This window comes from Amorphotheca resinae, assembly GCF_003019875.1.
Source record: "Amorphotheca resinae ATCC 22711 unplaced genomic scaffold M430scaffold_6, whole genome shotgun sequence".
In the NCBI taxonomy this organism is placed as follows: Eukaryota; Fungi; Ascomycota; class Leotiomycetes; order Helotiales; family Amorphothecaceae; genus Amorphotheca; species Amorphotheca resinae.
The window spans coordinates 1,890,052-1,918,043 of NW_020194476.1; the positions used below are offsets into that span (position 1 = coordinate 1,890,052).

At 45.0% G+C, this 27,992-nt stretch overlaps 7 protein-coding genes across 7 annotated transcripts; 2 read left to right on the forward strand and 5 right to left on the reverse strand.

Moving 5' to 3' along the window:
* Positions 1-2,167: 2,167 nt before the first annotated feature.
* M430DRAFT_121780 (hypothetical protein) lies at positions 2,168-3,361 on the reverse strand. The gene is made up of 3 exons (XM_024861816.1): positions 3,254-3,361; positions 3,072-3,203; positions 2,168-3,013 (listed from the first exon to the last, which is right to left on the reverse strand). Exons 1-3 carry the CDS (start codon positions 3,293-3,295, stop codon positions 2,219-2,221), a joined length of 969 nt encoding a protein of 322 aa, XP_024721202.1. The 5' UTR covers positions 3,296-3,361; the 3' UTR covers positions 2,168-2,218.
* A 564-nt stretch (positions 3,362-3,925) lies between these two features.
* Positions 3,926-8,457, reverse strand: M430DRAFT_121784 (hypothetical protein). The gene is made up of 3 exons (XM_024861817.1): positions 5,896-8,457; positions 4,630-5,794; positions 3,926-4,563 (listed from the first exon to the last, which is right to left on the reverse strand). Exons 1-3 carry the CDS (start codon positions 8,246-8,248, stop codon positions 4,104-4,106), a joined length of 3,978 nt encoding a protein of 1,325 aa, XP_024721203.1. The 5' UTR covers positions 8,249-8,457; the 3' UTR covers positions 3,926-4,103.
* Positions 8,458-9,709: 1,252 nt separating this feature from the next.
* M430DRAFT_276339 (hypothetical protein) lies at positions 9,710-12,050 on the reverse strand (the record flags this gene model as incomplete). Its single annotated transcript, XM_024865673.1, has 5 exons — positions 11,540-12,050; positions 11,111-11,472; positions 10,645-10,774; positions 10,513-10,595; positions 9,710-10,416 (listed from the first exon to the last, which is right to left on the reverse strand). Exons 1-5 carry the CDS (start codon positions 11,749-11,751, stop codon positions 9,710-9,712), a joined length of 1,494 nt encoding a protein of 497 aa, XP_024721204.1. The 5' UTR covers positions 11,752-12,050.
* Positions 12,051-12,835: 785 nt separating this feature from the next.
* On the reverse strand, positions 12,836-13,985 carry M430DRAFT_19442 (hypothetical protein; the record flags this gene model as incomplete). Its single annotated transcript, XM_024864075.1, has 3 exons — positions 12,836-13,533; positions 13,591-13,831; positions 13,893-13,985. The coding sequence occupies 3 exons, from the start codon at positions 13,983-13,985 to the stop codon at positions 12,836-12,838; spliced, it is 1,032 nt and encodes a 343-aa protein (XP_024721205.1).
* A 9,420-nt stretch (positions 13,986-23,405) lies between these two features.
* M430DRAFT_35255 (hypothetical protein) lies at positions 23,406-23,926 on the forward strand. The gene is made up of 3 exons (XM_024866707.1): positions 23,406-23,461; positions 23,570-23,698; positions 23,757-23,926. Exons 1-3 carry the CDS (start codon positions 23,447-23,449, stop codon positions 23,865-23,867), a joined length of 255 nt encoding a protein of 84 aa, XP_024721206.1. The 5' UTR covers positions 23,406-23,446; the 3' UTR covers positions 23,868-23,926.
* Positions 23,927-25,051: 1,125 nt separating this feature from the next.
* Positions 25,052-26,532, forward strand: M430DRAFT_140514 (hypothetical protein). Its single transcript, XM_024862666.1, has one exon. It carries the CDS (start codon positions 25,292-25,294, stop codon positions 26,429-26,431), a length of 1,140 nt encoding a protein of 379 aa, XP_024721207.1. The 5' UTR covers positions 25,052-25,291; the 3' UTR covers positions 26,432-26,532.
* Positions 26,533-26,563: 31 nt separating this feature from the next.
* Positions 26,564-27,774, reverse strand: M430DRAFT_121794 (hypothetical protein). The gene is made up of 3 exons (XM_024861818.1): positions 27,483-27,774; positions 27,153-27,428; positions 26,564-27,084 (listed from the first exon to the last, which is right to left on the reverse strand). Exons 1-3 carry the CDS (start codon positions 27,659-27,661, stop codon positions 26,577-26,579), a joined length of 963 nt encoding a protein of 320 aa, XP_024721208.1. The 5' UTR covers positions 27,662-27,774; the 3' UTR covers positions 26,564-26,576.
* Between the last annotated feature and the right edge of the window lie 218 nt (positions 27,775-27,992).

Here is a 27,992-nt window from a genome sequence, read left to right on the forward strand (position 1 = left end):
CCAGATAGAGGCTTCTGGCCTTTCGCAACACCATAACTGTTGGAAACTGGGAATGTCACGCCTATTGCCTAATTTGGTAATAACGTCATCAGAAGTCAGATTTTGCGTATTACCGCATACCTGGTATCCAGTACATGGATTACCGCATACCTATTACCGCATACCTCGTACCAAGTACTTGGATTACCACATATGCTATAATTGGTATGCTGGTTTTGCCACCTTTACCTGTATATAACTCCCTTCGCGTTCTCTTTTAAGTAGTCAGTTCAGTTCAATTCAATCCACTCGAATCCACCCTATATCGTCCCGTTATTCGATCACCAATTCGCTCTATTTGACAATAACTACCTCCTCACTCGGGAAAGGCTTGAGATCTATCAGCTAGATGTGTATATATGATCCTGATACAACATGGAATGTCGTGCATGCATTCAATCGGTCGAAACTACGACACAAGGATTTGATTCTACTTAGAATCGACGTTAATCGTAAGCAATCGTAATCGATTGCTAAGATGGCGACTGCGGAAGACGATGTAAAATACCACGATACCACTTAAACAGGGAGGTGTTTTGACATCAATTAACGTTGTACAAACCACATTATGCTTCAACAACGTTGCAACTTGCAAGAGAAATCTCGTCGATAGGCTGGCATGGTTGAACAGACCGGATGTCAGTCGTTTCGGGAGAAGATCGACTGTAAGGATCGAGTTCCCTGCCGCGGTAGAACGACTGATGTGGAAGGAGAAGTGCCGACGATCTTCCATTTTGATTCCACATGTCGTTGACAAACCCTAGGCAAAGTGAGGCCTATTGGTCGAACTGGCGCCGGTACTCGTAAGCGTTTTTCATGGGTTATTCCCGCTGGATGCCACATCCCCCCAATGGAATCGCACAGGACTCGTAGCTTTCTAGAAGCGGGTCGATCAAACTGCATAGTCAGCAAAGAACGAATTTACAAAGAATTAGAAGCCGCAATTATGAAGCATTACAAACCCTTCCTGGCTCTTGAGGCTCGTGGGGTTTCGCCTTATGTTTGGCTTTTCAAACCCAGGGAATTCGACCTTGCAACTTAGCAAGGGCTGGTTGCGGCTTCCAAGGTCACTGATAACAGACTACCGACGCTTCTGGGATCAGAACAGAGAATAGCCAGCTCTGATGGCATCAGAACCCCGAGTTGAGGGAACTTTAATTCGCTTCTGGCAGCCATACGAGTACAGTAGCAGTGTAGCACAATACCTCGGCCGTTTGGTCACACCTTCCATGGAGGGCGCAGGGTGCAGCCGCGATCATACCGCAGAAGGGCTGTAGAATCCGTTAAGGTTGAAGTCGTGGGGGTTACTTCGAAGGATCTCTCTGTGCCCTAAATTCTGACATGGGTCAGAATAGACAGAGACATGATCGCGTGCCTCATGACAACATCTGGCAAAGCCCAGAAGGCCTGATCTCACTCGGGTCTTAAGTCAATGCTCAATTAACTCTCCCAAGAGGCTTTGTAACTGCTCTCAAAAAGGTCTGAGCCGTATCTACCTTCGGAGCTGCGATTCGATCAGAGAGACAAGACCAAATGAACAGACTCGGATTCACAGTCCATATCAGAAGACGTTTCCATCAATGAGCTGTCAAGGGAAAGACGCGTTTTTCTCTGCAACGTGTAAAGCAGATGCTCGATCAAAACCCGCGATATCGAGAAGTGATCACGCTCAACCGATTCGCACTAGGGACAGAAACACATGCCGATTCTCATGTAGTATACAGTGCCCTCGTCAATCGTCCCTTTGATGGCTTCGAAGCAAAGATAACTTGGCCCTTGTAATTTCTTAGGGCACAGCCAATACGAAGGTGAGAGCTGTCGGAAGCCCAGGGATTGGCTTTTGCTATGTCGGTGTCGACTCCAGATAAGATATCTGCTATTTTCTGTGTTCAATCAATCGTAACTTGCCTTCTCTCTCCGCCCTCCGTGAAATACAAAAAAATTATTCTCTAGAAAGAGATTGCTGAATCACTTGGAATCAATTGTAGGGGCTAAATCTCGAATAGCCTCTTCCGCCACGAGGATGATAGATGTGAGATACTTGCCTTTCACTCTTAATCATTCAAGTAGATGAGAACAATGAAAAGTGGTATGAAGCCGACTGTGAGAGCAAAATCGAATCATGGACGCCTGGGTATCGCTGATATTACCACTGGTTATCGACCGTACGACAGTCGGTCTACGCCGACGCTGTCTTTGCGTATGTGCTCGGATGGCCATTCTTTTTCCCATAAGCCTTCACCTTCCCATCCAGATCCCATGCGACAAATGGCCAGGCAAGACTGGTAACCCAAGTCATCAACGTATCCAGCACCCAACTATTCCTCTTACTGCCACCCCACGCACAAGCCCTCATCGCAGCACCAAGCCAGCCAACCGTAACTAGATATTGCCCCTTCTCCAGCCCATCGATAGCTCTTGCAGCAACCACATCAGGCGTCTGCACCGGATCCGACTCCTCCAGTATGTGTGTAATCTCCGGCTTACTCTGGTTCTCCCTCTCCAACCCAGGGCTCGAAATGGTGCCTGGGAACACGGTATGCACCTTTACATCCTCGCCATAGAGGAGCAGCTCCTGTGCCAACGTATCGCTCAAGCTCTTGATCGCCGCCTTGCTAGGCGCGTACGGCGCATACCCTGCAACGGGATAGAAGGCCACCACCGAGCTCGTAAATATAAGATGCCGTTCGCGCCCCTTGCTGCTAGATGCCGGCGCGAGCCACGAGCCCAAGATTGCTTGTGCCATATCTACGCACGACCAGTAGTTGATGTCCATCTGCTGCCGCATGATCGCTTTCGGCGTCTCGAGGAAGAGCTGGGGGTATGACGCGCCGGCGATGCACCATACGACATCCGGGGCGTGGCCATTGTTCCAGGCCGAGGCTTCGGCGACGACGCGCGCAGCATCGTCCTGGTCGGAGAGGTCGGCACTGATGTATTGGAATCGTTGAGCTGAGGGGTTTGCTGCCGCGGCCTGCGTGGTGAGATGCGGTTAGCATCGAGGTGGGATGGAAAACGCAGGCCGCCCGTACCTTGACTTGTTCCAACGCCTCCTTCAGCTTGTCTACATTCCGCGATACTATAATGATATTCGCGCCTTTGGCAGCCAATTGCTTGGCTACGCTTTTGCCCATGCCCTCCGAGGCTCCGGTGAGAAGGACCGTCTGTTGTGAAGGTCAGCTCAAGCATGCTGCACGAGACTGCGGATACCTGCCTTGCCCTGGACATTGAACTTGTTGCCTCCGAATAGGCCCATGATTGACAGTACAAACAGCAAAAGACCAAACAGAAGACTGGCGATTGTCCAGGAATCCAAAATCTCGGCCATGGGTGCAGTTGAGGTGCAGATTGGTGACGATGCCGAAGCGAAATTCTGACGACTGTGGTTGATGCCGATGTCTTATCGCCTACGATAAGGATTCAGGGGTAAATATCGACCCCCTTTTCCACCAGCACCTAGGTATTCTACCAACCAAAAGCAATTGTGAACGACATGGCAGGCTTTGTTGTGCGGAATGCGTATGTTTCATCTTCATAAATCCTGAGGCTGGTTGGTGCAAAGGATGCTGATCCTTTTTGTGGACAGATGAACCCGTTCCAGACGTTGGTGACTGGGACTCTTGAGGACAAAACATCTTTCTATTTAAGCTTTCGGATTCTCCTGGAGATTGGGGAGAGTGCTAAGACTGGGCATCTCGCTGGATATGATTGGAAGGGTTCAGAATCGACGAATTTTTAGATTAAGATGTCGATTTGGTGCAAAATTTATGAGGAGAATGTCCCGTTTGATGTTCAGTGAGATTCAGTTGTTCCCTGAGATTTAACTGTCCTGTGAGGCTTGGTTATTAGGATATGGGCAGGAGGTACTCAAAGCAACTGAGGTGATGTAGAGGTTGTCCCTATTATAGCAACCTGCGTGGCTAGCTACCTTGGTGACATTTATTAATTATCTGTATATCCGTACATGCATTATCTACAAAACTCCGACCATTTACCCAACCCAGTACCCAAAATACAATCCTATCCCAATATATCGCGAAGCCTCCCTAAACACCCGAACCTACCTAGCGCCTGTCCCTCCAAGTCTTCCAATCGCTCCAATCCGGCTCCTCGTACTTATAATCCTTCCCTCTGCATACCTTGTCCGCATGCCTCCGAACAATCGGATACACATCCTTATATGCCTCCCTACCCATCCAAGAATCCAGATGTCCGTATCCCGGTATCTCAGTCCTCTCGTACAAATCCGCCCCAAACTTATCCCTTAGAATCGAATATGTTTTATCCGTGGAAAGGGGGTTCAGGACCTTGTTATCAGATCCAGACATGAGTCCAATGGGGATCCCTTCCAGGCGTGCGACATTTCGGTCGGTGACGAGGTCCTTGTATAATGGCTTGTTGCCGGTTACGTTGCCCCGTACACCCATCTGCATCAGGAGATTCAGGAGCGTCATGTTCACGCCTCCGAAGAAGCGGTCTATTTGCCGGTGCGTTGCTTCATTCAGGTTACGATGGTTCCAGAGTCTGGATTTCTCATTAGCAAACCGTAATCTTGGGACTTGGATATGATCAAACAGAACAGGAACCTACCGTCCAAAAACAAGCGAACAGCGATGACAAGACACATTATTGCAGATCTCGGGTCTTGAGACTGGATAGAACCGAAGAGCCTGGTTGAGCAGTCGTTGGAAGAACGAATCGTCGGGCGTAGAAGAGCAAGAGAACCAGTGCCCGCCAAGCATGCCATAGAGTTTGTCGAAGGGGATGGGACCAGCGCTGGCTTTAAAGATGTTGAGTGTTGCCCAGACTGGATTCATGAAGACTTGTGAACAGAAGATCCCTTTGATCCACTCAGTTGGAATTGTGCCATCCAGCAGGCCGGAGGAGTATGCCACAGCGCCCATGCAATGGCATATGGTGTATATTTTCTCTGTGCCTTCCCTCTCTCTGATCTTCTCTAGGCAGGCCCGGAGATCAAGGCGGGCATCATATGTTGTGCAGTCAGTCTCTGCCACCATCAGATGACAGATTCTGTGCACGCTCACATAGACTCGGTATCCGGCGCGGGTAAGGTAATTGACAGTATTGACTTTGATAGTTGGAAGAGAGAAGATTTGTTGGTCGACTGAGGCACCGGGCACCATGAAAATTGTCTTCGTCTCGATATTTGGGTTTTGCGACTCCCACATGTGCATCAAAGTATGGACACCATCTCTTGCTACGATATCAAATGTTTCATCCGGAGATGTGTCGTTAATATATCCCGTGTATGTGACAGCCGAGTATTGTTGAGGCGTAAAAGGCGCGAACAGGAGATTCGCGGATTTCCTGGCAAAGAAACTCAGGAAGCTAGCTGTAGATTGTAGTCTTGCTAAGGCATTTCTGCCAGATGCCTTGAAGGTGAGTACCTCAGAGAGAAAGTCAACTGGGTTGATTTTCATCACACCACGTCCAATAGTGCGTCTCCCATTGGTGACTTCTGAGATAGTCACATAGAGAGTCGAAGCTGAGGTCCAGAAGCGCAACGGTGACAAGGCACACGACGAGTCAATGACTTTATATCCGTGGAAGTGATATCGCTTGTTATCTATTGAAGACATGTCGAAATCGTAGCTGAGATTCCGGGTGCCGGGTGCCTTTTCATCCACGGTGAACAAATGGAAATTGCCTCGTTGAACCATGAAAGGGCTGCCAGGTAGTCCGGCGCAAGTAAATGTGCCTGTGATCATTGCTGAATGATCGGCTCGGTTGACGACTACAGATATCAGAATTGATCAAGCTAGCTGTGGGATGGCAAGGGTGGAGGTATTCTACGAGAATCAAAAGGACCAGGCATAAGCGGAAAATCAGACTTACTAGTCTCGGTATCCCACGCCTTAACGCTCAAGAAAAATCTTGCTTGTTCACAAAGTGCCTGGGCTGTCTTTGCAGCGACCTCAAAGTCTTCGAACTTGCCACTATCGATGTCACTGCCAACATGAATATAGCCAGACATGACTTCCGCGAAGCCGAATCCGTTCGTTTTCGCTGCATTTGTGCTCTCGATCTCTTCAGTTGCCCTTCGAATTCGGTTCGTATTCGTCCGACTAGGTAATTCGAAGTCGTCAGGAAATTGACCTGGGTTACCAAAAAGGTTCAGGAGATCGTTCTTTTGCTCCAGATTGATCTCTTTATTGATTCGTTTAGATGCTGCATACTCGACTGAACGCTCGGCGAGCGCTGTAATAGTCGCAAAAGGATTGGCTCCCAGTGCTGTAGGAATGACCGCACCGTCTGTAACAAAAAGACCCTTGTGCGTCTTTTTATCAGATCCACTGAAAACTTCACCATACTGGTCTGTAACCCCGTTCGCTCCTGTACCATCGTTGCTCATGCAAGCCCCGCCAATGGGATGGACAGATATTTCCTGTCGACCTAAGGCAGCATAGAAGGGGTTGTTAATAAAGGTTCCACCGACGGCCTCCGTGGCATCTTTCAGAACACCATTCAAATACTTCACATGTTCACTGCGCCCAACTCCCAAGAACTCCAATACTGGCTTATCATCTTTGAGAGAAAGGACGGCCTGGTTGGAATCGTGACTCATTATTAAGTAGACTTGTGTCTTCTCGAGACTTCCTTTGGAGAAGTATGGCCCTAAGAAGCGACTACCTTGTGATGCAAGAGACTGCTTCACCTTACCCAGAAGGCTGAGCTGCGGTTCTTCTTTACCAGGCATAAGCTCTAGCATAGTTTGAAGAAGAGGAACCAGGGCCTTTGGCACGGCGCCTTCTTCAATGACGAATCCGTCAAGGGGGTTCTTGTGACCTTCGCGGCAATCGATGATACCTGTAATTGTTGGACCAACAGGTCTGGAGGCGGGCGGATTCTGGTGCCCCATTGCGTTGACCTCTTCCTCAGTATTATATCCAAAAGCCAACATGTCACCATTCCCGCTCATACCTAAGCCAACCTTGTCGCTCATCGGCAGCCCCAGCTCCTTGCTTCGAAGGAGAATCTCAGTAGTGCCGATACTCCCTGCGCCAAGGAACACACATTTCTTTGCGTGCACCCACATAAGATCTTCATATATATTTTTCCGGAACGCATCTCTTTTGTCACCATGCCAGGCAAAAAAGATAAGGTAGCCCTCCTCTTCAGGGTCTGGATGCTTCTTGATGTATCTCACTTCGCATTCACAGAACATTTCCGCCCCCCAGTTCCAAGCATCTGAAAGGTAGTTGACAAGTGTGCTGGACTTACTCCCATCATTGAGTCCGGTACTATCCATTCCGGTCAATGTTGAGGGGTTCATCTCGACTCCGGTGCTATTAGGTCCACCCTGAAATCGAGTGGTTTGCCGGGGTCGGTAGAATTTTCCCAAGCCGAGAGCCTTCTGCTGCTTCTCTAGCATACGTAGTTTCGGAAGCAATGGCCAGTCCTTTGGGTAGCTCTTTGGCTCGAGAACAGATGCTGCTCGCTCATAGTAAGGTTTTAGCGCATCCGGTTTTCGAAGGTCTTCTGGCCAGCAATCCATTCCCATGGTGCCGTTATCAGCCTCTAGAAAGATGTTTGCATTCAAGAGACTCGTCCCACCTAGCCCATTTCCCACAAACACGTTCTGCCCTTTGCCAACGATGAGATGGTAGAGTCCGGTTGGATCACCTCCTTCGACCAGAGAACCTTCCAGCTCCAGGAGTCCGGGAGCGAAATCACCGGAAACATGCAGTTGCTCCATCGCATCAACGACTCCACTTGGGTACTCTCCGGGCCATCTTTCCCGTCCTCGTTCTAGGAGACAGACTGTCTGGCCAGCTCTGGCCATCCGGCTGGCTGCAACACTTCCCCCATAGCCTGATCCGATAACGACCACATCATACTCCTTTCTCAAGAGTTCTACGGGCCGCGATAATCTTGGAGGCTGTTTCAGGTCTGAATCATCATTGTATGTTCTTATTCTGGGATATTCATTTGGCCGTGGCTCATCTGTCGAAGTCTGGGGAGAAAAGCGCGGAATTGGAGGGGTTGTGTCCTCGAAAGGAATCTCGGAGTTAGGACCTTGTTCATCTGAACTAATCCCGGTCAGTTTGGATGCCGGGTCAGGAAAGCTGAAATGGGCGCCGTTGAGACCATTCGTCCCGTTCGTCCCGTTCGTTCCATTCACCTTCGGAACTGCTGTGTGGCCGTTAAGGGAAGATACCGAAGGCGGCTTTTCATCCTGGATAGCCATGTTTCAGGGCGGCTATCGCGATCTCGATTCAATGCCTGCCAGTGAATGAGAGCTCGCTTTCTTTCGTCTGTGCGGTTACAGGGTCAACGCGTCAACAGAGTGACCCGATGCCGTGGTAATGAGTATACAGGGGTGGGTATATGTGTATGTATAATGAAAAAGCTATGCGACCGAGAAGAGGGGAAGGGGAAAAACAAGATGGTCAAAAAACAAGGAAAGAAGATGCATCCAGTACGAAGGAGGGGATGGAAGCCATTAATAACAAAAGGATTCGGACCCCTATGGCTGACGGGCTGGAGCTGAAGTTGAGCTGAAGCTCGAGTTCCAAGCTGCAGCTGAAGGAGGATGATGAATTGGGGGTGGTAATCCGTAGCTTAGTCCATTGGTATCGGGCATTGTCAGGCCTCCCACTCGCCGCCCGCCAATTGCAGAGTCTTGAGCCGCTGAGCGTGGTATTTGGCGGCGCAAGGGTCGAGTACTAGAGCCCAGGTAAGACCAGTAAAGTAGGGTCGGGGTAGGGGTCGAGAGCACTGGCCGAGGAGATCGACTGAAGATTGGTTGACTCTCAGCGATTCAAGGCCCGCAGACAAATAGTGCCTCGCGTGGCCGTCCCCGTCGCCCTTACGGAGGCTATTGTGTACATAGTGTACGAAAGCAGCCGTACGGATTCTCTTCCCGCCCCTCCCCAAGGCTCAAGAGAGAACCATCGTCGATTCGTCATGTAGGTGCGCCGTTTTGCTGTCGCTCATTGGGTCTCTGCAGCACCCTTCGTCACGGATCATCGCGGCGAGTTCAGAACTTCCGACCCCACCGAGTCCATCGGGCACTTTGGGAGGGGGCCGACCCTATCTTCCGGATGAACTATTTGAACCCTTTGGAGGTGGTAAAAGTGCGGATATCCCGGAGGAATCGAGGGGAACAACAATGTCGTTCTGAAGCTGTTCTTTCAATTGCCTCCCTCTCTCCCTCCAGCGCCAGGCATCTCCGCTGCCAGTCTCACTCGTCTTTCTCACCGTCTCACTCATCTGGGTCTTGTCAGCACTCGATCTCACACCGTCACGCTCATTGCATCCTACCTTGTCGTATTTGTCTGTGGAGACGAACCAGGTCCGGTTTTTTTCAGACACGAGTGAACACTGATCTCCCCCGTCGACCGAGACCAGTGTCTCGGGTGCATCACGTGAACCCATCCAACTGGAAGTGCGATTGATCATTGGGCGGAGGGACATGGGAATGAAGTAAGGGATGGTGGTTTTGAGGGCAGCGTTCCCCTTGGCCGAGAACCCAAAACCCAGGCGTTGTGTTGGGGCTCAATTATTGCTGTGCTAGGTAGTACGTACACTGACTACAGAGTTTGCCAACCTTGAAAAGAACGACGAGAACTCAACCAAGAGTCAAGACTGGAGAACACTAAACAAACCAATGCGTGAGTAAATAACGTAAGGTAGGCTTGGATATATCTTAACACACAAATGCCCTCCTACCCGTCTCCCACAACCTCAGCCGCAACGTTGCAATAATTGCCATTGGAACAAGGAGTTCATCCGCCATTCCCTCCCTGTGCTCATAACCAGGTTTCGTTGGCTGTATCGGCCCCTCTCGAACACACATATCCAACCTCTGTCTTCCGTGTCCAAAACTGGCGGTGCGCATCACGAGCCTGTCCTCTGATCGACTCGACCACGACTTATTCGCCATCTGTTGCATTTCTTTCTTCGCCAGCCCGGCGGTCGAGTAGACGCGCAGGAAAGGCTCGTACTCGCACCGCTCGAGGAAGTCATGGATCCCTCCAATCATGAAATCTATCTCCGGGATATGCATGTGCTGGTAGGAAACCGTGCTGTGGCTGAACGTGCCGCTGTGAATCTCCGTCTCGGTCACGCTGGAAAACTGAGGGAGTTTTGGGTACGACCCCATGTTGAGCTCGGTCGACGTCTTGGCTATCCATTTGTTTGCCTCGTCGGGGCCGTCCAGGGAGAGCATGCGCCATGAGTGACGCTCGGAATCTACATCTACAGCAATATCTCGGTGATCCCTGGTGGTACCGCCAAACCGGTGATAGTATTGGAACGGAGCCGTGCTGTTTACTTGGGGGTTTAAGTGAGCCCCTAGATAGAATGTTTCATCTTGGATCGAGGGCGAGAGGCTGTGGATCCTGAAATCTTGCACTGGTTTGATATCCCTTTTACTTCCACTAATATGGAAGCCTCTGCCTAGTAGCCTGGTCAGCAAAATCCCACTTCATTTGACAGGTTTCAATCTACCATCCATTCGGATTCTGGTATTGAAGCCGTTGCAAGAATGTCGAAACTGATTGTACCAGGCGATTTCAGGACCTTCCCCAATACTAGTCGTCCGTCAGTATCGAGCAAGCAGTCACTTGTCTGGGGACCCACGCTACAATAGGAATAACGATGAAAGCTACAGCTATGAGACCCAGGAAGACCTTTCCCAACCCTTGCGTCCAACTCTTCAGTTTTTCCTTTGTCTCTCGGTTATCAAGATTCAAAAGGGTGTTGAGTAAACCTCCCACTGCGGAAAGCCACACCACAATGGTAATGGTCACCACTGGAAAGCACACCAGCATTCCAACCAGAAGGAGAGCTAGGCACTCATAATCGCTGAGAACCTCGGTGAAGTATTTGAAGTTGTATGGCTGCGTCCACCATTTGATGTGTTGGAGGGTGAATTTGATAATGAAACTGTATGCTCCAGCGACGCATATAGTCCATCCCAGCGCACATGTTACGGTTCCTCTTTTTCTCTGCTGCCATCTCCTGCGAAATCTGCCCCAGGCATTCGGCTTCTTGGGTACATAATCTGCCGGCAGATCTGCACATATAGCCTTGCAAGGCCAGTTACATGGTCCCGGATGACAACGGTTCATACATGGCTCTGTTCGGTTCTCGTGTTTACACATGCCTGTCTTTCCGCACTGACTGGGACATGCATTTGGTATATCGCTGCGGGGGTTGCACGGGTCAAATGGCTGTTTGCCGCACCAACACGTCGCCTTGGGATTCTCCCCGTGGATCACAAGACAGTACGGGCATTTCCATACCGGATAACGTCGGAACCCGTGGAGGATATAACTCGAATTCGTCATGGCCCAAGTTCTTATGCATCGGAAGTGGAATACATTGTAGCAGTCTGCACAGTGCCACATGGTATATTCCTGGGTCGCGCCATCGACAATGGGCTCAGTACAAATAGAGCATGTGTAGCTATTCCCGTCAGTCTGTGGATGCTAGGAGGGAAGCTTGGAGAAGACCAAATAACTCGGCTACAGACTTTCCGTTCCTGATGTCCTCAATGATACGCGTCCCTCGATCGGGCGCCACAGATTGCCGAAACCCGTTACGTCGGGTCGTCTCCGTTGATATGCGTGGTACATCTTGGAGTGGAACGCCAACCTCAATTACAAACTCGTCGTCAGTAAACGGGTTATCTGATGGCGCGCTGCTCCTGCTGGTGCTCGCAGAAAGAATATTGTCGAATGGCATTACTAGAATAGGTTATATATTTTGCAGGTCTTGCAATGTAAAGAAGAAACTCCATACGGTGCTGTCAAACCAGAAGGGTTGCTGTTCCGGTAATTAAGAATATGAGAGAGGCAAGCTGAAGTCTGAAATGTGGGAGATGGTACGCTTATACTACAGGATGTTTCATGACGGATGATAGTACGCCATAGAATGGAAGGCTTGCTCTTTTGCGGTTCGTCTTGTTACGTGGGGCGTTCCAAACCGTTGAGAATACACGTGCTGGGCTGTCCGTCCCATGGTTTATATTAGTCGAACTGGACTCCAAACCATCTTTGGCTATTCAAGTGTGCAAGTCGACGTCCTAGTCCTTTACTACCTAATAAGCGTACGAGTTGTCTATATGCTTCTTAGCTAATATAATCATGTCTGCCAGACTCGCTCCTTGGTAGTGTTCCAGTTTCCAGAAAGGGAAGACCCGCACTCTAATCTCAACGTCATACTGTATGTATTTCAATGATACAGCTGGGGTAAGTCAAATTTGAAGGAAATAACCTCTTATGATACTTATCTTTACACAGATAATTATCCTGTACAAATAACTATCCTACTCTCAATAATTGCTGCTGTGTCTGCCTATCGATACGTCTGCGCCTGTAAATCCTGTTTCTCCTGGAACACTCCGAGGGGACGAGTCGAAGCGGGACGGGGCCAGCTCTGAGGCTATGTTCCTGTGGGAGCTTTTCTGCTTCTTCCTTGCTAAAAACTCTGGCCCATTTTTCGTACTCCTGTGGGATCCTGGCGTTCGTCCTAGGAGCCTCCTGGGCGCCGTCCAGCTCTGCTGTGAAAAGGAGGTAGGTCAACGCCTGAATTGTGTCCGCCGGCCAATCCCTAGGAGCTTGTTCCGCCACCTTTTCTCCTCGAAAAGGCTATTTTCCTGTTGATCTCTGTAACGGTCCTTGATTATGTGTGAAAGTCTGTAGAGTTCAGAGTGCTGTCACTGTAAACTATGGTACATACATACCTTACATAAAGCGAGGTCACATGCTGGTGCCCTAACAATCTCCATCACCAGCAACTCAGCGACTTTGCAGCAGACAGATTGAGTCTACTTCCGCTTCTTAGAGGGTGATTCTCCCTCTTGATCTCCATCTTCAGCAACTCTCTTCTCGGCGACTTTGCAAACTTCCCAGCCCTCCGCAACCAAACTATCCACTGCATCTGCAAAGCAAAGCAGACCTCCGGAGCCATACCGAAATTGTATGTTTGACCAATGCATGAAACCGCATATTTCGCCTTCATGCAAGACATTTTCTCGTTCACTCGCATTCTTTCTTGGGTTTACCCTTACCACAGCACAGCCACTGACACCGTCTCTAATTCTTGGCATATTGTAGATTTCTGGTGCACCTGTAGCGTAAATCCCTTGGGCAAAAGAAAGGTGATACCCATCATCTGGAATGTCTTCCGGCTTTCCCTTCAATGCTGATACTGCGTCGTCGTTGCGAGCGCGTATACCTGCAAGACGCAATCTTTGAGTACCAGTAACAAAACTATCGATAGCGTATTCTTCGTTAAGGTTCAATTCGCCTGCTGATACAAGCCTTTTCGGCACGGTATTTAGGTCGAGCAAGCGGTTATTGAAAGCTATGCCATCTTTGACCTTCATCAAGCCAATGTCCGTAGTGTTGATATACTCTGTAAGGTTGCCGACGTGGCTTTCCCCTTGCGTAGCTTTGAAGTAATCAGGATCCCCTAATTTTTGCTGTGTCTGCTCGTTCTCGGAATTCCAACAATGGGAAGGGACTGTCACCCTAGTTTCAGCGCCTTTCTGGATCGCAATACCTGCCGATACCTAGTCACCAGAGTTCCCTTTAAGCATAACTCCCGGATAGAAGCAACTATCAGATTTGATATAATCAGTATCGTCTTCGTCTCCATTAACGTACCTTGACTGAGGCTTTATTCCTTGTTTTGATTCTGTGGCAATCAGTGGCCCGTTGTGGTACCAGATAGGTACGCCTCCATCACCCTTTACATCAGAGATGCCTACTGGAAGTGTGCCTAGGAACTCAAACCAAGCGTTGTCGTCCTTTTTCTCGAACTAGATAATGAGGTTGCAAGTGATATAGGTCACATATGCACCCAGGGAAGTATTTGGACACCCGACGCAAGGTCCTCATGGTCGGAATCTCGAATGCTCTTAAGCCTGAGATGGTATCACGATCCATGACCAAGTCGTCTTGGATTGCTCCCATGTCACCGATCGGTATCTCTGCAGGAACATGTCCATCATTGTCAAGCCACACAGCGACACATCCACCAATTGAAAACGGACGTTCGTTTTGGGCCGGAATGCCATCCCTACACCAAAGTATCAGGAACTAGGATGCAATGGCTCGCTTCGCTCGCGTGGGTACAATGCTTAGTCACGTGACCCAAAAATATTTGATTAGTAAGTATAGTACAGAACAATTAAGCCCCTTTTTACCTGTAGACGACAATAGTAACGGCACGTAATATTAAAATCGCTACTTACAGATAGAGTACTCTTATTAGCTATAAGGGGCTTAATTAATCTCTTTATTACTATTAAAGGAGACAATAGTAGTAGTTAGCTATATAGAAACTCAATCTTAACAATCCTTTATCTTACTTACTACTAACTCTAACTCTAACTTTAACTTTAACTATAACTATAACTCTAACTTTAACTATAACTATAATACTAAAGATAAAGTTAGTATATAGCCTTACTTACGGCCTATTATTCCTAACCTTACAGACTATTTCTAGATAGATAGATTCGAGAAGGACTTTCTTACGCCTACTAAGGGTACTATAATTCGTAGAGGCTTATAGTAAGTTAACCCTTAGATCTAGAGAGTAAAGAGACTAACAGATCTAATAGGCTACTAACCTCCCTTACTTATAATAACAACCTCCTTACTAGTACGTAAGTAACTACTTACCTCTAGCTATAACAGACTACTATATACGTAGCTAATAGCCTGTTAATAGTTAGGCTAGCTTAGTCCTTAGCTCTTCTTCTCCTAGCTTTAAAGCCGTGTTCTTAGCTAGTGTTACGGCTACTATCGCCCTAGCCCTTACTACTACTACTACCCTATAAGTTAGCTAAAGACCTTAAATATAGAGTATATAGTAATACTAACCTGTCTATTAGGGCTATCGCCCTTACTACTACTATAGCCGCTACCCTTACTACCTTATAAGTTAGCTAAAGACCCTAAATATAAAGCGTACCTTAATACTAACCTATTTGTTAGGGCTATTACCCTTCTCTTTCTTCTCTAGAACACTACTTATACTATAACGGCCCTTACTACTATAGTACTATAGTAGCTAGTAACTCTTTATCTAGGCTATAACCTACTAAACTAAAACTAGGCTAGTAACCTAGAGGTAGAGCTTACTTATATTATAGGTTAGGTAAACCTTTTAGGCTATAGCTATTATTAAAATAGTACCGGCCTATAGATAGAGTATGTTATAGTACCTAGATAGCTAAGTTAGAGCTATACAAATTACTACTATAGTAGTAAAGGGATCTATTACTCTTTTTATAAGTTAACTTAATAAGGTAGATTTAGGGTATACTATAACTAACAGGCTATAGGCTAGACTTTTATACTTACGCTATCTACTACCCTTATATCTACTATTAACGTCGTATTTACAGCCGTACCTATACCCTTTAGCCTACTTATTATACTACCTGTCTTACTAGTATAGGCCTTAAGAGCTATACTTACGGCCTTAGTAGCCCTAGCCCTAGCCTTAGGCCCTTACTCCTTATATTACTATAAGTATACTACCTTTATTATATATAGACAGAAAACTTACTACGTATAGTAGCTCTCTCTACTATTGCCTTAGCTACTAATAGTAACGCCTTATAACATCTTAATTATAAGTCTATAACTAACTGTTAATAGCTACTACCCTCTTGTTAGCCTTAGCCCTAGTATACATACCTACTACTTACCTTACTACTAGCCCTTGTCCTTACTATAGCCCTAGCCCTTATAGCCCTGTTTCTACTGTCCTTAGTACTAGCGCTATTAGAGTACTACTTACACTACGTAGTTACTTTACCTAACTTCTTAATAAAGCCTAAACCTTAGGCTAAGCTAAAATCATAGGCCGCTAGGCTAAAATCTAGCTTAAGCTTACTACTCTAGCCTAAGCTAAGGTAAAAGATAAGGACGATAATAATAAAGAGAAAGAGTAAAGGTATAGTTTATAGACTACTAAGTCTTATAAAGGGCGTCCTTATAAGGGTTATATAATAGAACTAGAATAATTATACTAAAGTATATACTTAAAACCTCTTTAACACTTATAAATAGTAAAAACAGACTATAAACTATAGATATAATACTTATAAAAGAATAATATATAGTATATAACATATATAGTATTATAAAAATAAATAACGCTATAAGTATATAGCTAACACTATACGCTATTAAACCGTAAAGGATTACTCTATTAGATTAATATCTTATAATACCTCTAGGTAGACGATATTAGTAGTAGTACTTACCTCTTTTAGTAAAAGAATAGATAGGCCTACTATAGACGTAACCTAAGAGACAGCTATATAAAACTAACTATAAGAGAAAACAAGGAACTATAAATCTAGTCTAATCTATAAAAACGACTACCTCTAAGACTTGTTAATCGTTATAGTAAAACTTAGACAGACTAGAAACTACTTATAGATTAGGGTAAAAGAGAGAGAATCCTCTTTAGTAGACAATAACTTAATATAAGAGATCGTCTATAACTACTTGTTAAAGTTACTACTAATAAACCAGGCCTTAATATAGTACTGTTATAGCCTAGTAACGACTATCTACAACCTGTTATACAGCCTCTCCTAAGGGTACAGGTTTTATAACACTATAATTAGAGTGCCTTTCTTAAGTTTTAGGGTTAATAAAGGTAATAATAAGAGATCGATACTTTATAGGTACTTAACTAGTAGTACTATAACGTCCGGATTAGTATTGTTTACGTCTACTAAGTTAACTACTATATAGGTCTATAACTTACCTTTAGGATTAAATAGGCTAAAGACTAAGTAATTTAGCTCTATTATAGTCTTGTTTAAGGTAGATAAGATTACCTGTCTATAAAAGACAGTAAGGTCTATAATAGCCTACTCTAATAAAGCCTGTAAGTAAATAGAGTTAATAAGCTTATGTATAGTCTAAGGCCAAGAGATATATAAGGGTATTGTTACCTAGCCGTAAAGGGCAGGGTTGTATAGTAGGCTACTAATCTACTATATAAACTATTAATCTTATAGACTGTCCTTTACTTATATATTAGTCTATAAGTATAACTACCTAAGCCGTAGCTAGATCTATGTGTTCTAAAGGAATACTATAACGATATTAGCCTATAAGCCGTAACAGACGACTAAGAGGATCTAAGTAAAGTCTCTACTAAAGATAATAAGTACACTACTAAAGAGAACGTTATTTATAGTACCTTATAAGTCTATAAATAGCTAGTAGACTACCTTAAAACAGTACTTGTTTTATATAAAAACCTTATCTTAGATAATTAAATTAGCTTATTATAAGAGCTTTCTAGCTTATAAAGTCTTAGTTATTATACTACTAGATGTCTTGTAAATAAGGACAGAGATCTTAAATAAAGAGTAGAAAGTATAGCTACCTAAGAGTAAGAAGGCTGTAATACTTATAAAAGTAATATAAAAAACCGTCTTACCTAAGCTCTAAAAGTAGTAGTAAAGAGTCTAGTAAAGAAACGTCTTACTAGTACTACTAGGGCCTTAAAGATAGAAGTAGGCTGTTTCTAGACTATCTTAAATAGTTATAACAACCTAATTATAGTACTCTTTCTAGCCTGTATTTAATAGTAGTACTTGTTCTTTAGCTAGAGCCGCCTCTATTATAGGATTGTACTCTTGTTCTATTATAGCCTTTACCTAGGACTAATTAAACTTGTTTTTAGGTAACTATACGCTTACTAAAGACTTACCCTAATCTATAAGCCTTTTTTCTATTAGAAATAGTCTATAATTATAGTAAGGATTAAGTAATAAGAAAGGAAAAGAGCTAGTAGGCGCCTGTCTAAGCTAGTAGCGTAGATCGTTATATAGATTATCCTTAAACTAATCTTATAGAGCTATTAGATCTGTAATAGCCTTATAATAGATACCTAATACTAAAAGCGCTTATAAACTACTTCTAGACATAAAGATCTTAGCCTTATTAAAGTATTAAAACTACTCTTAATTACTCTTATATAACTTACGTACTATATACGTAGCGTAATACGTTAGGTAGGTTTTGTCTTTAAAATTATATAGCTCTTTAAACGATTTTAGACTAGGAATAATAGTAAGTAAGAGCTATAAGTAGTAACGCTTACTTATAATAAGGCTATAGTAGAATATACGTCTAATATCTTACTTCTTTTACTATAGGCACTACTACTCTAGCTTCTTATACTATATATAGTAGTTAGAGAACTCTTAGTATAGTCTTTTTAGATCTAGATTATAACAAGTGTTATAGTTAAAGAAGCCTATTAAGGTTGTCTTAGCTGTTTTAGCCTTTATAGCTAACTAAAAAGAGGTTAAGTCTTTACTATAATAGACAGGCTATTAACTCTTTAGGTATAAGGCTAAACACTTTACGTATAAGTACTCTTAGTAATACCTAAACTTAAATAAACGCTAGTATACCTTTATTATACTTACGTAATAGGCCTAAATATACTATGTAATCTTGTCTATAGATTCTAAAACAGCTATAGTTGTATAATCTAAACCCTTATAAACGTACTTATATATATACTTAATAGCTATAATACTTGTATAAACCTTAACATTAATATAATAGTAGAACTTTTAGAGTAAGTACAGGTTATAAGAGACTACCTAACGATTATTATAGGTTACTTACTCTCTAGGGTAGCCTAGTTTAAAGACTATAAACGTATACCTATTATCTTAGCGTTAGTATTTAGGGTACAAATCCTTTTAGACGATTGTCTGTTTTATAAAAGCCTTTAGAAAGTACTTTAAGTACTTTTTTAGGCTATTAGGTATTGTACTCTATATATAAGGACTATTAGGATTATTATCCTTATAAGGGCTATAAGCTATCTAAACTATAATAACGCTTACTAACTTACTTATTAGGTCTTATAAAGGGTCTAAGAGCTTAGTATAGACGATTTAATTAATCTAATTAGAGGTAAGGTAATCTATATATACCCTAAGGAATAATAACAGGTACATGTATAGTAGGCCGCGTTTCTAGTACTTAATCGTGTATACGTAAGTACTATAAGGCCTAAAAACACCCTTATAGACGTCTTTTAATAGCTTATTAACTTTCTAGTAAAAGATATAGACTACTATATTAGGCTAATTACTAGTACTCTAGCCTTATAATAGCTATTCCCTAATCTCTAGCTAGTCTAGGTTTACTATAAAGGTAATAAAAAGAGTTAGCTTACTAAAGTAACAGACAATAGCTATTAAATCCTAAAACTACTATTATATACTCTTATTACTACTTATATAAGTAGCTAAGAGGACGATCTTATAGCTAAGCTTGTTAAGGCTAATATCCTTATAGATTATCGTATTAACTAAGCCTTAGTAGAGATTAGCCTATATCTTAGGCTAGTTTTATTTAATCTAGTCAAGATTAGTATACTTATAATAGATGTAACTATTAATATAATATTACTAAAACAAGCGTCTAGAGTAGTAAAGGATTAAAAACTAGCGTTTATAGGCTATAAGACAGTACTAATAGTACTAGCGCTATTATAGACAGGTCTACTAACAAGTACTATTCTAGTTATAGAAAGTTAACCTATAGTACTAGCCGTAGTCCTTATATAAAAAGAGAAGTACGTAGTAAAGAGGTATGTACACTATAGTCGTAAGATTAATCTACTAAATAACGTGGCCGTTTCTACCTAGGTTATAGACTATAAGAACGATATTATAGCGCGTTTCTTTTATTGTTTTGTATATAATAATAGCTACTAGCTTATCGCTAGTAGTAGGTAGGTTATACTTATAATAGTCTATACCCTTCTCTAAAACCAGCCGTATTTATAGATTTAATAGTACTTAGAAATCGCCTTACTATTTATAGAGCTACTTACTAGCTGTCTTATATAGCTTTATAAAATAATTATTATTATAAAGCTATTCTAAAAGCTTATAAAGGACCTTAAGGTTTAAACCTATAAACCTTTATAGCTAAATAGAGTTAGTATAATCTAGGTCGTAAATAAACAGCTAGGTAAAGGTAAGGGTTTTACTTAGTAGTAGCTCTAACAGGCCTTAGCTATAGTAAAGCTTACTATAGATAGAGAAGACGTAGATACCTTAAGTAGTATTAAAACAGGTGTCTTTCTTAAAATTATAAGAGGTAAGTATAAGTACTAAGTTATATACTTATATACTTCTTATAAAGTCCTAGCTATAAGTATCTGTCTTATCTAAGAGCCTCTATAAAAAGTGTAGTAGGTCTATAATACGTAAGAGCTTTACCTTCTTATTAAGGTAGTATAAAATACTCTTATTAACCTACTATAAAGCGTAATAGTAATAACAGACGTCTGTTATATAGCCTAAATTATAGGCCTCTACTATAGTATTAAAGTAGGATAAGAACACTACTAGGTGTCTACTAGGTATAAGATTGTCTTTAGGTATAAAGGGTTATAGACTACTACTAGACTGTTACAAGAGGTATATAACTAGGGACTATAGGGTTAAGAAAGGATTAGAGAGATTAGGAGAGAGTTAAGGGTCGTAAAGCTAGAGCTTAGAGTCTAATAGTAGCGTAAAGTTTAGGTTATAGAACTTAGAGGATTATAGGTCTATAAAAAGCTATAAGTATAAGATATTAGTTATAATAGCGTCTTATAGACTTAGAGACAGTCTAGAAATAAGGTCTTTATATACTATAAAACCTCTACGCTCTAGAGTAGCTTTTATTAGAGGCTAGTAAGGGCGTCCTAGCCGCTATAAAGGTAGACACTAGATAATAACACCTTAGTAAAGGCGTCTATAAGTACGTTTTAGAGTAAGGGCATCTATAAGCTCGGCCTTAGAGGCTAGCTAGGTAGCGGTTTAATAGGTAAGGCACGCCCTAGTAGTATTAAGATTAAGATCTTATAGAAGAGTCTACTATATACGATCTTATATAGTAATAAAAAGGTTAGCTTTACTATAGTAAGCTATAACTATATACCTTGTACTAAAAACACGTCTAGTAATAGGCCTTGTTCCTCTTAATAGTAAAGTCGACAGTAGGATAGCGTAAGCTATAGATCTGGCACTAAATAAGAAGGGACGGCGTAAGGGTTAGCGTAAGAGTTAGCGTAGGAGTTAGTATAAGAGTTAGCGTAGGAGTTAGTGTAAGGGTTAGCGTAGAGGATTCTATTATAAACAAAAGTAGAATAGCTAGGTAGTAGGGAGAGAGTAGATTAAAACGGACGAAACAGAAGGATCTATAAAGAGTAAGGAAGAGGTAAGAGAAGGATAGGCGTTAAATAAAAAATATATAAGTAAGTAAGAGGTAAGGAGGTAAGGAGGTAAGAGAGCGCGTAGGCGCGTCGTAAAGCCTAAGGCAGTAAGGTAAGAAGCGGGCTAATAAGAATACGAAAAAATACCCCTGTTTTCGGCAAAAGTTCGGTCTATTTTCTAGTATAAGGTAGATTTCTAGTATAAGGTAGATGGTAGCGATAGCTGAGAAGGCGACGGAGAGTGGAGATACCTTTGTCGCTTAACTCTCTCGTTTAACTAGCCCCCACTAGTATTTCCGTTCCAGGTTCTGCCTTCACAGTCCTGATATCCAACTGAGTGTTAGTTAATAATTCAAAAGTGGTAATTGAGAAAGAGTTCCTGCCATCTTCTAATCCACCGCGCCATACTTGGACTTTAACAAGTCAAAGGAACCTGAGGAATGGTGACTCATGGACGCAGACGAATTCGACTCGATCAGCGAAAGAATTCGTATGAATTACCAGGAAGAGACTAGATCAAGTTGGGCCTTGCTGCAGCCAGCTTTGAGACATTTCTTCTCTAGGGAGGTTTTATTCGACGTCGTGGAGGCATTGAGGCCGACTCTTCAGAGGAATGTAGAAGAATGTGATCTCATGGTCGCTGGTTATAATCGATCTGGTGTGAATGCAATTCCAAGGCACCACCTTGTCAGCCTTGCCGAGTTGGCAATGATCAGGCGGTAAGGCTGTACCGTAGCCTCATATTCGCCCGAAATTTTCGGATTCAGAAAACCGTCGTCCAAAAGTGCGACGTGCAACAAAACATTCCACCCCCTCGTACCTCACCACCACCACCCCGCACAGATATTTTAAATAGCTTAAGTTGATGCCCCAAGCTAGGGCTTTTCATTTATTCTAATTTTATTTGTATCTGGGAACAAAAGTTGTGGTGGGAAAATGCTGATTTGGCGTTAGACCCTAGTAGGGGCGGTAGCCTTCGCACGAGATGAAATTCTAGAAAATGGTAGGAAAACCACCTACGCAACTTTAGGCACGTGGCTCACAATCTTTGGATACCAGAGAAATACTGACGTACCGCAGGCTTAACCCAATGGTCCTGATCCATGGGAAACAATCTCGACGGATGGGTTCTGACGGTTCGGGATTATGTAACCCGGGTTATCGTAGGCCCGGAGTCGAGGCTCAGCGGGGTGGGAAGTGCGGGGAGGGGAAGAGAGGTAAAGCGATTTTACGTTGATTTTGGAAGTCCCCCTTCGATGAAAACGCCTTAAGAGCTAGGTATGTAATAATACAGTCTACAGTTCTTAAAAGTCAGTTCCATTATGTAGAAGTTTAGTACGCTTACCTCCAACTGCCTTCGCAGCCGCCAGACGGGTAGCGGAATAAGAGCTCATGACACTTGAATCTGGATATATCGAGGTCGTCTTGGTGTAGTTGATTCAAGAGGCCCTTCGCAAGTCTACGCCCTCAGTAGCTACGATCGACGACTAACTGTCTAACCCAATACACAGATTTACTGCTGACCGTCCAACGGCAGCAACCCTGGGTCCCTGACATAGAAGCATCTTTATACGCTACCTGACCCTATTAGTAGATGGATGCTCTCCATGACTTGTCCTCCCTCAAATTTCTTGAAACTTCGCTTCGCCATTGTCAAGCGGCTATTTCAATGCCTTATGCTGCGCCCAAGGTGGTACAAAAATATCAGCAACAACCTCATTGGGAAAATCAGCGGGAGCCTTCAAGCATAATCCGACAGAGAAGAGAGGGGGCTAGCCCGTAGACGGCCCGCGATAAGCGAGCCGACGATTAACACTGTGACGATAAGCGAACGGCTGAGTACGTAATCGGCGATCGCGACCAAGCATAATCACCCGCATCCTCCACTCTTTCAGCTCTTCCAGGATCGTCCCTCTCGAATCCCCGGTCTTTCGGTCTCACGATCACGCCCTCTCTCTTTCTCTTCCTCCCTTATATCCACCCATCTCTCTTGGACAGCGTAGAGCCCGCACTCAATTGACGTTATCCTGATCGTACAGAAACATTGCCAGTCACAATGCCAGACCCCGCACAGATCAACCGTTCCCTCTCCACCATCCGCACCGAGCTCGAGTTCCTGCAGGCCTCGAACGTCCTCTCTCCCCCGCAATTCCAGTCCATTATGGCCCAGCTTCCTGTAAGCTGATCCCTTCGTCTTTCCTGTTCTTCCCATACCCCATTCCGGTCCGATATGCCTGTGATGCTCTGTCAATGGATATGAGGCTAACGAATGCCAACTCGAAAGGGACAAAACGGCACACCCTCCCAATACATGGACCCAAAGTTCGCTCCCAATCAGCCAGTCTTCAACCCCAGCCAGGTAGCACAGGAGGCGCAAGATCCGAAGAATGCTGCGCATCCTAGCCATCCAAAGGCATTACCCCCTTCTTCCGTACATACCATCTTTTGCATCGGGCATTGACAGTGTATAGCACCACGAATGGGCCAAAAATATGGCCTCCAGATTCGGGAACGCAGTCATGTTCGGCGCAGGTGCGACTTTTGGAGGGGATGTGGTTAATGATGTGATGAGGAAGTTTTGAGGGGATTGTCAGGGGAATCGGGTGTTTGTGCAACAAGGGATTTGGCAGAATAGTTGGATATGGGGTATCATGACGGTTTATGAGATTAAGATGATTGTGCTACACCAGCTAGTAGATCGGCTAGTTACGCATCGTATCAATGTGCCCGACGAGCTGTTACGGATTCGATGATTGGAGACGTGTGCCTGGGGAGAAAGATGCCCGCCCGCTGAGGCTGAGATATAGTTTGCGAAGACTGCAATTGAAATGAGCAGATCGATATTCAAACAATGAGAGGAACTTTTCTCAGGTTGTGTTCTGACATGCTCCTGAAGCCATCGATGGATGGTCTCATGAATGCTTAACTTCGTGTCTTTCAGGATCGCAGAACCAGCCCGCGGATGGATAGTATATTCTAGCAAAAGCCAATCCAGAGACCAAGGATAATACGGAGCAATTCAAGAGATGTCCCAAGTTGGCTTCTTTTCTTGCTGAAGAGTTCGCGAGGCTTCATCTAAAGCAAGAATCTGGAACCCAAGCACTTCAATTCGGCTGTATTGTACTGCCCAAGAATGCCTTGCTCAATCTTCTTAATATTTATGCCATCGCTATATTACTTGAACATAGTACCTTGTTGTACCCGGCTTCAAGTTTCTGTACACAGACAATGTTCGATGCCGTTGTACGAAGCTGTCTTTGGGCATTCGACTGGCGATGGCTAAGAAAGGGTCAGCACCGTCCAATCCAACGAAAAGATGATACGCACATACCCAGCCTAATCTGAAGAATCTGTGCACCTACTACAAGATATAAAAAGTTAAAGATCTCAATTCCGAGACTTGTACCCTTTTGCGCGTATTTCTCATGAGGAGTTCGTGCCAGACCTGTTCAAGGAACTACCTTACCTGGCCAGTGGTACACACTTTGTAATTTAATCAGATGTTGATAAATCCACGGACGGATGATCTGGGCAAAGAAAGAAGATACGTTTCAATAATTGCCTGCATATTTAATTGAAAGCAACTGAACTTGATGGTGCACCACTAATGCGTGTTGGTTGGTTTGGAGAAGTCTCCGGAGATCTCTGGACCGGAATCTACTGTACCTCGGCTCGTGAGGTCACGACTCACCCTTCGATTCTATATCGATCTGTATCAATACATGTGCGTCGGTATATCAACATCAGCCTCATCATCAGCCTCATCATCGACATCAACATCGATAGCAGCATCAACATCTCGCCGAGGTGAACGCAACGACAGTCCCAGCAAAAGCGCCATGGCGATTCCGATGCGAGAGGGAGGTGAAAGATGGGGGTTCGCAGAAGGCGGCTGAAGACACCCCACCATCGAAATTGACTCCAAAGTCCCGCCCACTTCTGCATCTTCATCTTCATCTTCCACCTCTCACTCTCCCCCCTTTCTCTGCCAATTCGACTCCGATCGATGGACGCAAAACCTCCTCCCGAACCTCTTGCGGCTGCCGAGCCGCCGTCTAAACACATCGTAACTTTCAACCCGCCCCTCATCAACTCTGCCAATCCCTGGGCCAGCAGCTACGATGACCTTAAAGCCCTCTACGACTGCCCCTACACCGGCGCGGTGACGATACGGACCTCTCTCTGGAAGGCGTTCAATCAACACTCCTCAACTCACCAATACACCTTCTTCTCTCCCACCGTAGGCCACTCCACTGCGCCTGTCGATGTCTCCCTCGCAGAAGGCCGCGGCGCCGTCCTCCCTGGCGAGACCAGCTCCCTGAATACCCTAGGCTACAGCCCAATCCCTTTCACCGACTATACCAAGATGCTGATCAACTTCTCTCAGTCTGGTGAGCTGAAACGGCGCCCCGCGAAGCCCTTCATTGTGTCCGTCACGGGCTCCGCCTTCGAAGTTGCGGCCTGCTACACGCATCTCATGGAAATCCAAAACAACCCCGAGAAGTGCAGGTGGAAGCCGGATGAGGATTATGACGATCTGGAAATGATGATGGAGATTAACCTCTCCTGTCCCAATATTCCGGGTAAACCACCGCCAGCCTACGATGCGGCCAGCTTGTCCGAATATATTCTTGCTATCGCGGAAGCAGGGCAGTCTTTTGGCCGTGCGCCTAAACACCCTGTACACGTGGGCATTAAAACCCCGCCTTATACCTACCACGGCCAGTTTCAGAACCTGATTATGGCCCTGGAGGAATCTGCGAAGCTGCCAAATGGATGTCCTATCTCGTTCATCACGGCAACGAATACGCTGGGTTCCTGCCTCGTGCTTAATGCTAGTAACGAGCCTGCTCTGGGATCGGCTAATGGGACTGGCATTGGAGGAATGGCGGGTGACGCCCTTCATCCGATTGCCCTGGGGAATGTGAAGACGATCAGGCAGATGCTGGATGCGTCCGAGCATTCGCAGCTGCGTCGCATCTCTGTTATCGGAATTGGGGGTGTGAGTGATGCAGATGGATTCAGGAGAATGAAGAGTGTGGGCGCCACAGCAGTAGGGGTCGGGACGGCACTTGGAAGGGAAGGCATACCCGTCTTCGAGAAGATCACATCGGGATTGTCAAAGGATGACATTGAAATGTCATGAACTTGAAAGGACTAACACAACGGTGATGATCGAATTGGTAGATATATGAACATTAACATATGATATCTGTAGTCAAAACCTCCCCATGTCTAAACCTCGCTAGCATACATCTCATTCATGAACCATGAAAATCCACCACAGACTCTTATGAAACAACCATTACCATAGGTCCAGCAACCGTAATAGCATCAGTCAGCAACCCCGTCAACGGCGCTGCATTCGTAATGTGAACATAAACCTGCCCAGCCAGATTCTGCGGCACGGCGCACGCACCATTCGCGAAAGGCACGAAAGCCGCGCCACCAGGTTCGCCGCCATTCGTGAACGAGCAGAACGTCCCCCCCGTCGCAGTAGTTTGCAGCTGCAGTACGGTCCCAGCCTGGATAATATTATTAGACGAGCCCGAGGCCATCGTGGTGACCGCGGGGAAGGGAGTGATGGCGAGATTGGAGCCCGACGGACACGAGGCGATGAATCCCGCGGCCAAGGTGAAAACGGAGCGGATCCCAAGAGGAGTGTCGAATGCGGAGGGCACGGCGGCGACTTGCGATGCGGTGCGGACGAAGGTTTGGTGGCGCGCTTCCACCGTTACGATTTCGGCTGCTGTGGTCAAGATGCTAGGTGTAGTGATCATGGGCGCCGCTCCGAGATACCTAGGTAGACAACTGTTAGAATTCCTGGCAGTTGGCGAGAGAGAGGTAGGTAGGTATGGCTATCTTACGCAGAGACCCCGATGTTTTCCAATATGGAGGCCGTGGCTACCATGGCTTTCGCGGTTGTAAATCCGAAGTTATACTGGCAGGGTGCAACAGGCTGAGTGCCGGCCCCAGCGATGGCGCTCAACAGAGTAGTGACATGAACTTGTTCTGTTGAACCAATGGACTTCAGATCAGTGAGTTGTGCTTGTGTAAGCCCCAGGGCTAGAAAATCCGAGTCTGGAAATTGCGCGAAGCCTTGTTGGTAAAAGGCAGTCTCGAGATTTTCCAACGTTAAGGCGCTGTATGTATCCTTAGTTAATAATGTTAAAACTCGCGGGGTCACGGCCACATACAATTGTAGAATATCGATGTCCGTCAAGCCCGCTGGGAGTCCTGTACTTGCAAGCTGCCTGGCTGAGATATCGTAGGCCCTCAGTGCCCGACTGCTTAGCTTTGGCTGTGCTGGAAGAGCAGAGCCGGTAATAGCAAATACCACTGCCACCACCCCGAAGATCTGTCTGATGCCAGGCATTGCGAGATATGAGATTGTATGAAGTTGTCGGTAGTTGGTTATGGTCCAGAGAAGAGTATCAATTTGATGCGATTGAAGAAACGACCGTCGCCGTTGGCAGTATTGTAGAGAATGCAAGGAAGTAAGAACGACAAGGCCAGCCTGAGTAATTATAACTAGATTGGACAATTAAAAAATTATGAAAATAAAAATATCAAAGAACGAAAGGAATCGGGTTCTCCTCGTAGAAGCAGACCAGCGCTTGAAGTGGTACCGAGGGAGATTCAACGAGGTGGCTTTCAGGTATCAAGGGGGAAGCTCATTAATGAAGTAGTTCTCAGACCCCCATGAA